Raw genomic sequence first — 15,723 nt, forward strand, 5'->3', positions numbered from 1 at the left:
TGCTCTAGGGGGCGGCTCTATATAGTATAGTTTGACTTTCTGCGGCATTTTGTTTTTTTATATTATCAATACCTTGAAATATATATACATCTCTTTTCTCTAACTTATTACGAATTTAGTGTTATGTCCAATGTTTTCTGCTAAAAAAAAGATAGATTCAATACAGGAGGATTTGAATGTCGAATGTTCTTTAAAGAGAGATTCAATCTAGAAGGAATTGGGAAATATTCAATCCAGGAGGATTTGAATGTCTAATGTTTTCTAAAAGATAGATTCAATCTAGGGGGGAATTGGGAAGCTTTTCATTATTGAGAATAAAATATGAACCTAAAGCCAAGTTAAATAGACACAAACTTGAGTGGTTGGATATGCAATCACACAATCTACCCCAGCTAGTTGATCTAGGCTTCTTATGGCTTATCTATTATGTCAGTGTTATTTCTTCCAATAGCAATGAATTCATTGTATCACGCACATAGTAGATGAGAGGAATAACACTTACTTGGGAGATAGAAGTGCCCTACATCCAACATATGTTGATGTTGTATTGTTTGTGCGTCGAAGGGTTTGGTGTCAAGTAGGGAATAATCATCAAGGGCTCCCCACCAAGCCTTATATAACACTAAGGTAGGTTACATGTGGATCACCCCTGACAATCACTGATTTTGTTTCCTATTCACTTACCATAATCTCTTAAATATTCTACTCAGATGCCTATATCCCGTCTACTCCTATGCGCCAAGTAGATGAGGCACCGCTAGATCAAAACCGTCCTAGTCTAATCGGCCTAGCCCATTCCTTGACTAGGGTTGGATTATTGCCTTAGCTAGGATACTCGCGGTACATGCATTGATTAGTAGCCCATGAGTTTTTCATGGTCAAGCTTCCTGCAATCCCAACGTCGTCTTAACCTGAGTTGAGCGCTTCATGCCTCCTCCTTGCTAGTAAGAAAGAACATGAATAGCTCAAGAATTTAAAGCCTCACATTATCGTAGAGGGTATTCAAGCGCCTTACACCAATCGATGATTCACCGTGTCCTCGATTTGAGTTAATGCGAGTCATCAAATTCACCTACCACCTATATCTTGTCATGTATAGATCATACCTCGCTGGATTATCCTCAATCCATCTGGTTGTCCCCAACAACACAAACCAAAAGATAAGATGTCGAGAGTCATATAGGTCATGCCCCCGTCCATATGCTTATTTAGGAGAAATAAGAAGTTGACCGTTCCCCAAAGGCCCCTCGTAAGTTTATAAAGAGCATTCGCGAAGAAGATGCGGTGTCCTACTTGGACCCCCTCCCCCTCCATCCAAACTCATGCCACTCGGCCAACCTGAAAATCAATAAACAAATCATCATGTCTCCTTCCTGCTTTGCCTCAACTTTACATTTGTCTCATACTTGTGCTTATTGTTTCCATTTCAATCTACTTGGTGTGCTTGTTTGTGAGTACATGTAGTGTGCGAACAAGTTGTTGGGCACCTCAAGAAAACACCTACAAAGTTTGCTTTGCTAAAACCCATGAAATATGGTTTAGTTGGGCTTCCTCCATTAGGCATACAAAATTGTTTTAGCATCTAGGCAGCGGCGGAGCTAGAGAAATATTGAGGGGGGTGCGGTCGTAGCGGCAATAGTGCTTACCATTTACCAAAATATAGGTAGAGGATGCTGCAACTACAAACAAAAGATTATTAATATTGACCAATCCATAACCACAAGATCCTTTCTGTGACTTAAGAAAAGAACAAACCATTCAATTTTATGTAAAGAGAAATGAATTCACTGAAAAAATAAAAATAGATGTATTACCTATATGGATCAAGGCCTTGTTTACTTAATGGAAATTTTTGCAAATTGTTACTGTAGCATTTTCGTTTGTATTTGACAATTATTGTCCAATCATAGATTAACTAGGCTCAAAAGATTCTCTCGTAAATTACATACAAACTATGCAATTAGTTATTTTTTTATCTTTATTTAATGCTCCATGCATGTGCCGCAAGATTCGATGTGACAGAGAATCTCGAACATTTTACAAAATATTTGGGGAAGTAAACAAGACCCAAATCTAGGTCTGTTCCCTTCCATGTTCATAAAGCGATGAACCACGTCAATATGTCATCATTTGTACCTATGTAGCCAATTTCTACTTATCAAAGCATTCTGATTTAAATATTTTAGGATTATCTTTTCTAGCATCCATAATAATATTTAAATTTTAGTTGCTTCCATTGGTATCAATTTTCAAATATCAAAGAAAGAATCAAACAACCTAACTCTAGAATCCAAACAATTAAAAAAGAAGGTATGAACTGAAAATGAAACCAATTTTACTACTCAAGTTAATGGAAAATTGAAAGTAGAGAAATTTTAAGTCTTACTTTGCCCTTTAATCTTGATCAAGAACAAAAGCACGGGAGGGCAGGGACGTAGGGCGGCACTCCTGCCTCCTTCTGTCCTCTCTCCTGGTGTTTCAGTGCTTCAGGATATTAAGTTGAGGCAGTTGGCAGCGGACAGCATCCAGCAGCGTCGGCATGCCGTGGGTGCAGACGTTTGGCCAATGAGGGTGATAGAAACTTGAATTATTTTACATTTGAGCCTGGGTGCACATGCTTGTATATGGATCCGCCCGTGCATCTAGGTTTCACCTATTCACCCCCTTTCTACGACATCGAAATCCTTTCAAGATCATCTAACGATCATTGAAATCTAATAAAAAATTGATAGGTGATCCAAACATTTCAAATTATATCAGAAAATATAATAGTCGAATAAACAGGTTAATAAATTCCATGATCTCCCTCGAACCTATTGTTCAACCAACAATAATTAACCTAACGTTTATAATCTAGCCACCTAAACAACCCAAGTTATTATTTTATAGATTCAGATCCTTATAATCTCATTCACTGTATATATTATAATAATTCATATGTGATTAAATAGTGTCTAAATTGTCTCTAGATTTGAGTAAACATATGGAAGGATACATGAGACCAGAGAAATGATGGGAAACTTAACAAAAAAAAGGGTCAATTTTATAGCCACTTTGCTACATCCTTTTTTAAATCTATCTACTATATTTACTAATTCCATTACAACTTCTTATAATACATACAAAATACAAAATAGAATTAGTTTTTATAAAACACAATTTATTTGAGAAGGACTTTTTCTGCACCACATGCCCATTTGCAAGGTGTCACTTTGTCACTTTGAAATGGGCCACTACTATGCTTACCAAAAGTCTAAGGTTAAAGCATCTGAAGCCCAGCCCACGCAAGAGGCCCAGGTTCAAACACTTCCCTTCCAAAAGGAAAATATCTCATCGCTTCTGCCATCGTCGCCGTCCACCCCGAGTTGGCGTGGTCATTCTCCAATCCCCAACCTGCCGTCCCGCTTCCGCAGCCAGCCAACGCAACCCCCGAACCCAAAACCCTACCACGGCGCCCATGGCCTCGCCGCCGCCGTCTCCTGCGCCGCACCCCACTTCCGCAGCAGCCGCAGCTGCGGTGGGCAATGGTCACGCCACCTCCGCTTCGCCGGTGGACGCGCTCTTCCTCCAGAACCTCATGAGCCGCGTCCAGCTCCGCCCGCCCTTCCTCGACACCAACTCATTCCTCACCCAGGACCTTGACGACTTCCTCCTCAACGAGTTCGCCGCGCTATCCGCCGCCGCAGGGGCGTCGGATGATGACGAAGACGAGGAGGATGAGGACGGTGGGCTCGCTGGCGGGGAGGGCTCCGGGGAGGCGAGGCGGCGGCGGATGCTGGCGAGGGAGGAGGCGAAGTTGGAGAAGGAGATCGTGCGGATGGTGCTGGCCGGGGAGGCCGAGGACAAGCTCAAGCCCAATTCGGGTCAGTCCGTGGCCGTCGGCGACCACCACCTCTGCGTCGGCTTCCATGACGACGCCAGCGGGGAGTATCGCATCTGGGAATGGCACGGCCACGTCATGTTGTTCGACGACGACGACGGATACTCCGCAGAGTACATTTATGGTAACCACTTCGAGCCGCTTGCTGCTGCCACAGCCCGGGCCAAGAAGAAGGAGAAGGAGATGAGAGAGAAGGACATGAGCATGGGGCTTCGGGATTTGGTCTTGGACACTGACGACGGTGGCAATGGCAGTCTCTCCAAAGTGAACCGCAGCAATGGAGGGCACAGGGTAGTGCGCAGGAATGTCGTCAATGCCCCTCCCACGCCTGCTAGGTAATGGCTTTCTAGAGCTTGCAGTTGCAGTGAGCTTGGTTGAAGAAGCAGTGCATCAATCCGTGTGACAAAAGCAAATAAAGATTTTGCTGTCCTTTTCTCGCTGATGGCTGTTTAAGCTGTCTCCTGTATTATGATGAGAAATCAATCACATCTATACTTTGCTTCTGTTATCACACATACACTTTAATTCTCGGATTTTTAAATGGAATCTTTCTTCAATACTCTACATATATGTTGCTTGTTGGTTAAATGTACCTCTTTTCTCTTGCTGCTCATGTGATCATGTTTTTGCTTCAGTGCTCTGAACCCTCTTGTTTACACATTGCAATGTGCTATGGGTGACTGATATGCTCAAGGTGTATGTGTGATGACAGAAGCATGGTTACTGATATGCTTAAGGTGATTTTGCTCGGAAGTAGATCTGATCTGCGAGAAACATTGTTTTCAGCCAACCTTGCACACATTCCATTGGCATGTGAGAAATATCCTGCAAAACTGTTTCTACTACTATTCAACTTGGATAACCGAACAGGTGATTTCCATAGAAAGCAGAATATGGTGAATATGGTAAAGGCCTTGTTTGGATACACTTGTATTCACCTCAATCCATGTATATTGGAGTGGATTGGGGTGGAACTTTGTTTAATTTCCACCACAATCCCTCCCACACACGTGGATTGAGGTGGATACGAGTGCATCGAAACAAGCCTTGAATAAATTATGCTCTGAGGACCTGACTAAAATTCAGGTGCCTGAAATTTAGTTTCTTTTCAGGCGACAGTTATTGCACATATTTTATACTAGAGTTGCAGATTTTGTTTATTGCAATTTCAATTGGCGCAATCTGCAGTTTTCAGTACCGAGAATAAAAAACCCATTAGACAAAACCACAAACCCGACAAAATTTGATTTGTGTGGGCACAAAGATAATTTACAATTTACAATTATTTTCTATAGGAAGAGAAGGACACAAAATTAATAGGTTATGACACAAAGACGAATAACAAATCACAAAAGTAACAATTTACTTGTACTAGTTAGAGGTACAGGAGTGTTGCCTGAAATCATCTTAAAATTCAGGCACCTGAAATATATTGATTGGCTGCATTCAGTTGCTATTTTGTTCTTTCAAAGATTAGAATTAGTTTTGTTGAGTTGTCATTGTTGATGGATCATTAATAAGCCTTTACAATTTTTAGGCCCATGACTCTTATACACTACAATATGCTGTTTGTTCAATTAAATGTGCCTCTTATTTCTTGCTTCTCGTGTGAACATAGTTTTGCCTCTTGGGATATAAAGCTGAGAGATCAGGCATTGATATGCTAGGTACTTGCAGTTTTTTTTTCCATTGCTCTGTATCCTGTTGTCTACACTTTGCATCATGCTGTCATGGGTGGCTTTATGTGTTTTGAACGGTTGAGTATCACTGCCAATTGTATCTGTGGTTTGTTATGTTTAATTAAAATGATTTTTCTTGCAGGTATATCTGATTTGTAGAAGAAATGTCATAAATAAAGGTAAATAAAACATCACAAATGATAAAACATTGTTTTCACCTACCTTGAACACGTTCCATTGAAATGTGCAATATATCCCAACAGCTTTGGCTGTTACTATTCGGCCTTTGAATTATCCAGCCGCATGTAACTGCACATGTGGTTTCCGTAGAAAGCACTATAGGATAAAGAGTGTAATTGGATAAATCTATGCTCTGCATTCAATAACCACTATTTTGTTCTTTCGAAGATTATGATTAGTCTAATTGAGTTGTCATTGTTGATTGATCATTAAGCCCCTAGGACTTTCAGGCTCATGAGTCATGACTCAGGAGCCAACGCCACAACACTGTTGTGTTGTTACTCTGAATGATTGTGCAGGCCATCCAGTCTTCCAGACTTGTGTATTCAATTAATCATTTTCCTGTGGGAAGATTGGCAACCAAGCCATATTCTTGTAGCTCCATAGACATTTCTGTTACACTTTAAAAATTTTGTTTCCAGAAGGACCACACGATACTGATGATTATTACTTTAGAGCTGTTTTTCAGCAGGGATGTCAAAGGCTTATTTGTAACTACATAGTATATATTTTCTCAGAGGTCTTTATACAATTGTCAATGAACTAAAGCTACTGCTGCTAAAGTTCAAACTTCAAAATCTTTTAGAGTAGCATCTCACTCTTACATGGTATTAACATATCACATGGTATCCTGTGATGCTATTCTCCAAATCTTTGTTATTTTTCCTACTAACATTGAAATTTGTTTTTGCGTGACATAACTCCTGCAGTGGACCCAACCAGATTAGAATTTTCTACCACCTCTTTAATGAAACACTCATAAATCCATGCTCATAACCAAAGTTCTGGCATTTCTGGTAATTATGATTATTGGTCATAGCCTGTTTAGACTACCCTGACTAAGACATTTGAACTGCTCAATGTTTGAACGTTCAGTTTTGTGCACATAGTAAAAGTCACAGACAGGGATCCCCTTCGTAAAGTCAAAGGTTTTCTTGGCTATTGTAATATCACATTAAACCAAGATAGCTACAGATCATATATCATCTTTATCCTTCTTTCTAGATTGAGTTTGATATCTTATATCTTCCGGGATTTGTGTTTGCTTACCATTTTGTTTAACTTTGTGGTTTCTAGCTTGTCTCTGTCATCTTGGCTTAGATCTGCCTTTTTCGAGAACATGCAGGAGAGCTGTGCCTGTGAATCACTATACTATAAGAAGTTTTTTTTTTTTTTTTGGTGGGGGGGATCGGAGCCCCCATACAGATCACACACACACACGAAACACCTAGCAGAAATATAACTCATGCGCTTAATAACTTTAGATACCAACTGGTGCAAGGGCAAGGAGATATGACACACCTTGAGCCCCAGCTGAACGTCAAAACCTCGACTCTAGTTCAATTAACTTTAGATCTGTTGATTTATGGTTGCTTTTTGAAAGAGGTTAAGTTGAGTTCTTAAGTAGATGTAACTTGTACAATTTGAATAGAAGCATGCAAACGACTATCGTCCATGGTGACCTTGGTATTAATATTATATATGTGATTTAGTTGTGTAATTGGGCACTCTGGACTGATTTTTCAACTTTCAATGTGAGGTTAATCAAACTAGTTTGCATGATTAGTTGTCATGGAGCAAAGTTGCCTTATAGTCTGCATCTCTTCAAGATGTCATATACCTGCTAGTGTTTCATTTTTTCCTAAAGTTATTATTTTTGTTCAAATTATAGATGTTGTTAGTCTGCTTCCATATAAGCCGATAAGTGTGTCATTGGCTAGTGGAAGGCAAGTTGAAATCCCTGTCTTTTTCCTGAGGGAAAAAAATGAAATGCCTGTTGCATCAAAGCATGACCAAGTGTGCTCCTGTTGAATTGAGTATGGGTTTACCTGCCACATAGATGATTCTTGATTCTAGTAGTGGAGTAGTAGCATCCAAATGTAAGCTTTCTGGGCAAGAGATCCATGATTCGAATCATGTCAATATGTCATCCACTTCATTTGCCCTTTTCTGCTCACACCTTACCTGCATAAACTAGAGTTAGTCCCTAGTTTAAGCCTTTGGAAGGGTTGATACAATAGTAGTAGCGGTCAATGTGGGTCACGCATCTTGTGTCATGTAGCTCCTATCCGGTCACTGGTTGGAAGAAAACTATTGAGGCTGATACAGCACTCCTCTGTCCTGTAATGAATCGGCCCTTGTGATGACTGATGATCAACAAGCCGGGTCAGAGTTGTCCTTGCATTCTTTAATCTCGTGCTGCTGGCTGCTACTGCCATGACTTTGTGAAATGAAACAGTTTCTTACTGCTTCCTGGTGTGCAGGTAAATATAAGGCTGCTGGCTGCTGCTGCAGCTGCGAGGAGCGACAGGTTCTGAGTGAGACTCGTCGGCGGCAGTTGCGACTAGTATTATAGATGGCAGAGACGGCAGGCGCGGCCGTGACAAAGGTTTGCTGTGCAAGCATCAAATAAACCAGAACGCGATGGTCATATGAAACAAATATCCTTTGCCGTCTTTGGAGAAGGCCTGACTGAGCTCTCTACAGTCCAGTCCAGTAGTGTAATTTTAGTGTTTTTTTCGGTTCCTTTTATCTTTTCCTCTGGTCATTTGCAAACTGCCCCTGTTTTTGTGAGATTATGCATATCACAATATGTCGTGAAGAATCTTGCGTTGGTGTTCTTTGAGAGCAGCGTGATGTCTTCCTACGCGCCATTTTTATACTGGAAACTCTGAATGAATCGGAAATCTGGACGAGAAAGGGCATCTGATGATCTGAGCTTGCTTTGCTGAATTCGGAGACTACTGGAGGGATAGGAAATTCCTCTTCTGGCAGTCTTCTCGGTTTTGGATAATACGCGGCGGTTCGAGACCGAACAGAATCTACACAGAGGGTTCATTTAGTCGCAAGTAGAAAACACAGTTTTCCGCTCGCCTAACACGTAGTATTCCTGGGTGATTTTAGACAGCACTTTATGGGTTCCTTGGCCGTAAAGACAAGCCAAATTTATCAAGTTTGACTCTGGATAAAGCGATAAAGCTAAAGTGAACTATTCTACTTCTAGTCTGGCCGTATAGTTCAAAATGGAGAACTCTGCCACGCGCCCACGGCCCACGCCAAGTAGAGAGCTCTAACCCAGTCTGTTGTGATCCATGGCGTCTCCTGACTTATACAAAGCAAATTTACTCTACTATCTGTAGTTGTGACGTTTGAGGAAAACAAAGCAATTACCAGTTGTTGTAAAGAAAGAAGAGCAATTACTGTACTAGTATTTCCCATAGACTAGAGTTTGTGACGTTTGAGGAAACAAAGCACGGCCGGACGGAGGGTGGATCGAGATCGATCGAGCAGGAGCGGCGTTGATGCGACGCGTCCCTTAAACAATTGGCCGGCCTGATCTGATCTCCGGCGAGAGGACAGGAATCTCTTGTCCTTGCTCCAACACTGGTCAACTGGGGTCCAAACCCTACGCCGTGACACTCGTCAGCACGGGAGCGGCGGACAGAGCAAAGACAAGAGCCTAGGCCACAATCTAACCCCCCCCCCACCCTGACAACGAGGTGCCCGGCAGTCGGCTGTCGAATGGGATACCGTAGTATACGTGATAATAACGAATTACGACATGCCCTTCGTGATTAGCACGCGGGATTAGTGATGGGCCTGTCATCTGCTCATCATCATCATCATCGTGTAAGAAGTCAAAGGGGTTTTCGGAGCTGGACAGGGAGAAAACAAAAGCCTGAAACGGCAGGATCAGTGCTAGAGTTTCTGTTTATTTATTACAAGCTGGGGGTGGCTATTTATGGTGCTAATGAATCCCCTTCCTGCCTTCTCTATCTATCTATCGATCGATCGATTCATCGATCCGGTAAGCATTCCACTGAACCGTGGGCTCCTCCCTTTTCCGTTGCCCCGGCGTGCTTCTCTTCCCTGCCTGCCCGTCTACTAGTAATACTGGCAGCGGCGTCCCAGTGGAAACGGCAGCAGACGAGGAGACGAAGCCCAAGCAGTAAGTAGCAGACGACGCATTGATCGCTGCTCATCATCACCGCGGCGCGCACGTCTGTATTTAACCGACGCTCCGGGCTCGCTTCTCCGTTCCTCTCCGCTCGTCTGCTGCATCGACCTGCCGCCGCCCTGCCTGCCGGGCCGCTGCCGGTGCATGTAAGTAGCGACGGCGACCATGGATCCTGTACTTTCACGGCCTTCTCTTGCATTGCTAGCCAAATGTGTAGTGTATCTCGGACCGATGCTAGCTAGCTAGTGGGAGGGAATTCAGTGTCACGAGAGATGAACTTGTGCTTGGCTCGATCTGTCTTTGCATGTTGCTGACATGCTGCTGTAGTTGATGATCTTCTCTCGTGCCTCTTTTGGGGTTGGGGCATGTTGTTTCTGATTCGTCTTGGGTTTTTTTCTTCTTCCTGGGCCCCTATAGAAGCTGGGGAGGTGTGTGTTAGCTGCTTGAATTCCTTGAATTGTTCTTCTTCAGTCTTTCGCTCTGTTTCGTTCTCTGCTGGGTTTTCCTTTTCCATGTCTCTGTGATCGATCGAGGAGCCGGATCACCATCAAAATAAAAAGCTTTCTTTCCATCGTGTTCTTGTATTCCCTCCCTCAACACCACGGGCATGGCGTTTGGTTTCCAGGCGGTGAGAGGACCTGCGTACGTGTTGGCGGGCTGCCGACGATCGGAGTTCCATTTCCATCGGTGCGCAATGTGGAACTACTCTGCTGCACCGCACTCGCTCCTGCTGCAGTACGGCGACGACTACGGTACGTTCTTGGTTCTTCTACCGTCCTGCAATCCTCTTGGTCGCGTTTCCCTCTGGATGGAATGCAGTCTAGTCATCGTGGCTTTTCTTCGATGCGTGCAGCCAGGTGCGAGAGCTCTAGTTCATCGGCAGGATCCGTGGGCCTGGACAGGATGTGAGTTCTATCTTCCATGTCGCTGCACTGGCTTCGTCCGGGAGTTGGTGTTCTTCCTGTTCCATCGCTGGACATTTTCATCGTGTGCCATTTCAAGTAACTGAATTTGGTTTTGCACTGAGCAGACTGGCAGCGGAGTATGGCCGGTTCGACTCTCTGAACTTGTCGCCGCCACTCCACGGCCTTCAGACACAAACGCTTTTTGCTATGCACGGTTCAGAGAACTGCCTAGGTACTTTTTGTTTGTTGTGTTCATTGTTTAACGACGCCGGCTTCTATGGAAAAGGATATCTTTTCGTTTGTTTAATCTCACTGATCGTGCATGCATGGATGAACTAGGAATAGGCGCGAATAATCCGATCTACAGCAGTGAGGCCCGGCCTGCGTTTTCGCAGCTCAGCTTCACCCAGCCAGCTGCCACTGCTGCCGTAATTATTTCTTGGCATTGTTCAAGTTGAAACCTTCTAGTATATCATGCTAATGGTTCTATTAAGCTTACGTCTTGGACATGCCTGTTTCTGCCAGCACTACTCGATGAAATGGACGGCAGCAGCGGGGGAGACGGTGACCGGTGACGGCAGCCGTCTCAGGGGATTAAAGAGGCTCAAGACAACGACGCCTGCAGCGACAGCGCAAGCTCCACAGCAGCACGGCCAGCGGTGCAATCCGAAACCAACAAGAAATCAGTCTATGAAGGTAATCAAAGCAGGTTGTTTTGTTCGCATGTAAACCCCGTTTGTATGCACAGCAGGCTGGCTTCGATGCCTGCCTGCCTGCCTGATCCCGGACATCAACATCACCTGAACGTTCTGCATTCTAAATGTTTTTTTTTCTTGGTTTGCTTGTTTATTACTTTGTGCAGGCGCCATGTAAGAGGAGCCAGAAGCTGGGGGACAAGATCACGGCGCTTCAGCAGCTAGTCTCCCCGTATGGCAAGGTCGTAAGCTCCAGCAGTTGTTAGACTTGGTATTTGTGATGTGCATGCTTTAGCATGCCAATCCGAAGAGCGTCTGTGTCTCTGAAACCTGAATAAGATCTGCCCTCTTGTGCAGACGGACACGGCGTCAGTGCTCCACGAGGCAGCCACCTGCATCAAGCTTCTCCACGAGCAGATCCAGGTGAGAGCAGATGTTGTATTAACTTCTTACTGAATGGTTTGGACACGAGCAGTAACAGATCTGCAGCTACTCACGGTTTTCTCGTCCCCGTTTCGTTATCTTTTTTTTTCCCTGCAGATTCTGACCGCCTCCTACCCTGAAATCAGTTCTAAAGCGTCACAGCAGGTACCCGATTACGGGATCATATGCGAGCATATAAAGCGACTGATTCTTTTGTCTAAATTCTCAATGTGCTTCGCACGAAAGATGTGTGGCCTGAAACTGAAAGCATTGCTGACTGGCTTGTGTGGTTGGCAGGACACGGGCGAGGAAGAGGGCGGCGCGACGGATCTGCGCCGGCGAGGCCTGTGCGTGGCGCCGCTGTCCCCGGCCGTCGTGCAGCTAGTGTCGGCCGAGGCCGCGCTCCGCCACCGCGACGCGGCCTTCACGGAGGATCACTGGCGCTGCCTCGGCACTCTGTAACCGGCGGCGGCGGGGAGCCGGAGGATGCTGCCATGGTTCAGTTCGTAGACGGTAGGAGTACGTACGAGACATGAGACATGGCATCGCCGGTTGCCGGTTGGTGTCATCAGGCCTTAAGTTACAGCGTTAGAACTGCATTTCACTTGGAAAAATAAAAGTTACTCACGCGCTTCCAGAGGTTACTATTATAGTATAATGGATATATATACTACATTACTAGTACGTCATCAGCTGTTTTATCCTGATGGTTTGCCTTTGTAGTCTTTACTGCAAGTTTTACTCCATGATGCCACCAACCGTGTGTTTGGTTGGAGAGCAGGGCAAGCCGGGTCGGAGTGAACCCGTTCTCGTGATTGTTTGGTTGGGAAATGGGAGGGTTGGGTTGGCTCCAGGGTGGATATTTTTTTCGGATGCGGGTTGGACTCGTCCGTCAAAATATGGCGGACGGAGCCGCCCCAGCTAGGTTGACTCCCACCAAAGACTGAATTCCTTCAATCAAACATTGAATGGAGCCGCTCTGTCCCCAATCCTTCAACCAAACACTGAAACGGGTTGGCTCAGTCCCCAAAAGCAGAAGTGTAACCAACCACTGGACGGGTTGGCTCCGTCCTAAAAACTAAGTTGGATCCAACCCAACCCACCCAACCCCCAACCAAACACACGGCAAGTGCTTAACTCTGACCTGGGGATGTGTACCGATCTCCCGTCTGAGACTAGAGTGGCTGAAATATTGGTATTCTGTTAGGGCTTGTTCGTTTAGCCCTTCTTGCATAGGAGATCAAATATAGTATAAATTAGCACGCATTCTAGGTTGAAATTAATCCGGGGTCCATTCCGTATGATCCGAACCCAGATAATCAGCTTAAAGAAAAATCAATCACTTAACGCCTTAACTCATTTAGACAGTATTTTTCTTTCACGGAATTTCAGTATAAGGCCCTGTTTAGTTCCCCACCCAAAATTTTTTCATCCATCCCATCGAATCTTTGGACACATGCATGGAACATTAAATGTAGATAAAAAAATAAACTAATTACACAGTTTAGTTGAGAATCGCGAGACGAATCTTTTAAGCCTAGTTACTCCATGATTAGCCTTAAGTGCTACAGTAACCCACATATGCTAATGACATATTACTTATGCTTAATAAATTTGTCTTGCAGTTTCCTGACGAGCTATGTAATTTGTTTTTTTATTAGTTTCTAAAAACCTCTCCCGACATCCGTCCGACACATCCGATGTGACACCCAAAAAATTTTCGTTCCCAATCTAAACAGGCCCTAAGCAACATAAACCAACTTTTAACAAAATGCCTTTCCAGGCGTCATCTAATGAAACAAATGCTAATTTACTTACTCCAGATACTGTCCAAGAAAGGAAGGAGAGGCAGGTGTTGATGTTGCCCTGTCTGTCTTTTTTTGAGCTGCACATCAACATGACAACCAATTAGAGGCCTAAATTCAAACATATAGGATATAGCGTGCCACAGGCCGGCATCGATTCTTTTCATTTTATTTATTTGGAGATTCTGCGCGTGCTGAAATCTTTTTCGTGCGTCATTGTTTGATTTGGTTCTATGACTCTAAGTGGAGTGTTGGGTTTTACATTAAACACTCTACAAAAATTTATATGTTATTTTAGATTTGCTTCCTATAAAATTTAAACACAATAGTTTTGATAAACTTCATATAAACTTTTGATAAGCCTCCTGGGGTGGATGTGGCCGACTCATGGTTATAATGGTATTGCTATATCTCCAAACATTCCAAAAATCCCTCTCAATTAAGGTTTTTTTGGGGGGTAAGATTGAAAAGGATTGCTCTCTAACAACTCCCTACCTCAATTCTTAAACTTTTCGCACTTGGAAAAATCGACCCAACCATGCGCAAACATGCGCGTGTGTATCTACCAACCAATTTAAAGGTGGAAGAACGTGGGAAGGGATAAGGAGAAAGACAAGGTTTAATGCAAATGTATAACAGATAAATAAAGTATAAAATTGGTTGGTATGATTTGAAAATAGTCTGAGATTCGTGATGCGAAATTGACTTTTATATATATTAGGAGTTAGATTTTGAAAACGAGTAAAATACACTGGCGGCCCTTTAACTTGTCAGCCTGTGCCACTTTGGTCTATGAACTTGCAAACCTGAAAAAGTGACCCCTGAACTTGTCCGCCTGTGTCACTTTGGTCCATGAACTTGCAAACGTGAAAAATTGCCCCCTGAACTTGTCGACCTGTGCCACCTTGGTCCATGAACATACAAATACGAAAATAACACTAGCTGCATGGCACTGTTCTACCACGTGGCCGCCTCTAGTAGGCCATGCATGGCACCGTTTATGGTGTTGACATCAGCGATGATGTCGGCACTTTTTTTAATTTACGAAATTGATATATTTTTATTCATAGCGTCAAATATATCAAATAATATATCAATTCGTTGCATTTATTAATTAAAAAAGATAATTTTAAAACAAGCAAAAATTATTCGTTTTCTAGGTTTCATATTTTTCCTAGGCAGAGTACATTATGAAGAGGCTACACATAACATTTCATGAATTTAGCATTTCACTAATAATTAGTTATGAAATAAACAAATATTTGTTGACGCATTGAAAGAGCCTTTACACGCATGGACCAAAGTGGCACAGGCCGACAAGTTCAGGGGCCACTGTTTTACGTTTGCAAGTTCATGGACCAAAGTGGCACGGGACAAGTTCAGGGTTCACTTTTTCGAGTTTACAATTTCATGGACCAAAGTGGCACAAGCGGACAAGTTCAGGGGTCACTTTTTCGGGTTTACAAGTTCATGGACCAAAGTGGCACAGGCTGACAAGTTAAAGGGCCGCCAGTGTATTTTACTCTTTTGAAAACTGTTAGAGGAACCCAACAAATATTCTTTTAATTTCTTTAGCCACCTGAAAAAAGCCTTTTATTTACCAACTGACTTTTTAAGGTCTAGCAGCAGGAGGTGGCATTGTGGCAAAGTTGAACTCCTCACTTCACATCGAGTTGCCTAGTGCCTCACTTCCTTAGGTATAACTCTTCGACTTTCTGAATATTATGCCCCCAACAATACGTCTACAGATGTTTCAACAAACGTCGTTTACCATTAAAAAATAGTATTATTAATTCTTAAAATAAATATAAGAAAATACGATTGTTTGTGTCAAGTCGAGATTTTAAACTTGGATTAGGTTTCAACTCAGCTAGCTACACTTGTCGTCCAGCACACGCGGCTGCTCTTTCGTCTTGCATGCTCTTGCAGTCTCGCTGCCGGAGTCGCAGCCCTGGAAGTAGGACAGTAGGTAGTAGTCATCTTCTCGCAGCTCATAGGACTATAGGAGTACGCCCCTATAGGACACAACTCAGGTATTTGGACGACACGACGGGGCGTGACGGGTAGGCATCTTCTCGCAGATTATACGCCTCCACTGGCCACAAGATCAGGTAACGTGGACGGGGCGTGTGACGGGA

At 43.5% G+C, this 15,723-nt stretch overlaps 2 protein-coding genes across 4 annotated transcripts; both read left to right on the forward strand.

Annotated features, from left to right (window-relative positions):
* LOC8084909 lies at window positions 3,339–8,499 on the forward strand. Of its 3 annotated transcripts, XM_021451201.1 has the most exons (3): window positions 3,339–4,215; window positions 5,702–5,738; window positions 8,064–8,499. In XM_021451201.1, the coding sequence occupies exons 1-2, from the start codon at window positions 3,458–3,460 to the stop codon at window positions 5,709–5,711; spliced, it is 768 nt and encodes a 255-aa protein (XP_021306876.1). In that variant the 5' UTR covers window positions 3,339–3,457; the 3' UTR covers window positions 5,712–5,738; window positions 8,064–8,499. The 3 variants fall into 3 exon arrangements, with proteins under 3 accessions (XP_021306876.1, XP_021306877.1, XP_002465456.1); XM_021451202.1 differs by lacking the exon at window positions 5,702–5,738; XM_002465411.2 differs by lacking the exons at window positions 5,702–5,738; window positions 8,064–8,499 and having other exon boundaries at window positions 3,341–4,446.
* On the forward strand, window positions 9,671–12,464 carry LOC8084910. Its single transcript, XM_021451877.1, has 10 exons — window positions 9,671–9,903; window positions 10,383–10,509; window positions 10,611–10,662; window positions 10,788–10,894; window positions 11,002–11,090; window positions 11,188–11,358; window positions 11,525–11,599; window positions 11,715–11,780; window positions 11,898–11,945; window positions 12,078–12,464. Exons 2-10 carry the CDS (start codon window positions 10,452–10,454, stop codon window positions 12,240–12,242), a joined length of 831 nt encoding a protein of 276 aa, XP_021307552.1. The 5' UTR covers window positions 9,671–9,903; window positions 10,383–10,451; the 3' UTR covers window positions 12,243–12,464.

This window comes from Sorghum bicolor, chromosome 1, assembly GCF_000003195.3.
Source record: "Sorghum bicolor cultivar BTx623 chromosome 1, Sorghum_bicolor_NCBIv3, whole genome shotgun sequence".
NCBI classification, from domain to species: Eukaryota; Viridiplantae; Streptophyta; class Magnoliopsida; order Poales; family Poaceae; genus Sorghum; species Sorghum bicolor.

Coding starts and splice junctions, on each gene's coding strand:
- LOC8084910 (XM_021451877.1), top strand. CDS start 10,452: ATGTGGAACTACTCTGCTGCACCGCACTCGCTCCTGCTGCAGTACGGC. Junction 11,359..11,524: donor CAAGAAATCAGTCTATGAAG/GTAATCAAAGCA, acceptor TACTTTGTGCAG/GCGCCATGTAAGAGGAGCCA. Junction 11,781..11,897: donor TTCTCCACGAGCAGATCCAG/GTGAGAGCAGAT, acceptor TTTTCCCTGCAG/ATTCTGACCGCCTCCTACCC.
- LOC8084909 (XM_021451201.1), top strand. CDS start 3,458: ATGGCCTCGCCGCCGCCGTCTCCTGCGCCGCACCCCACTTCCGCAGCA.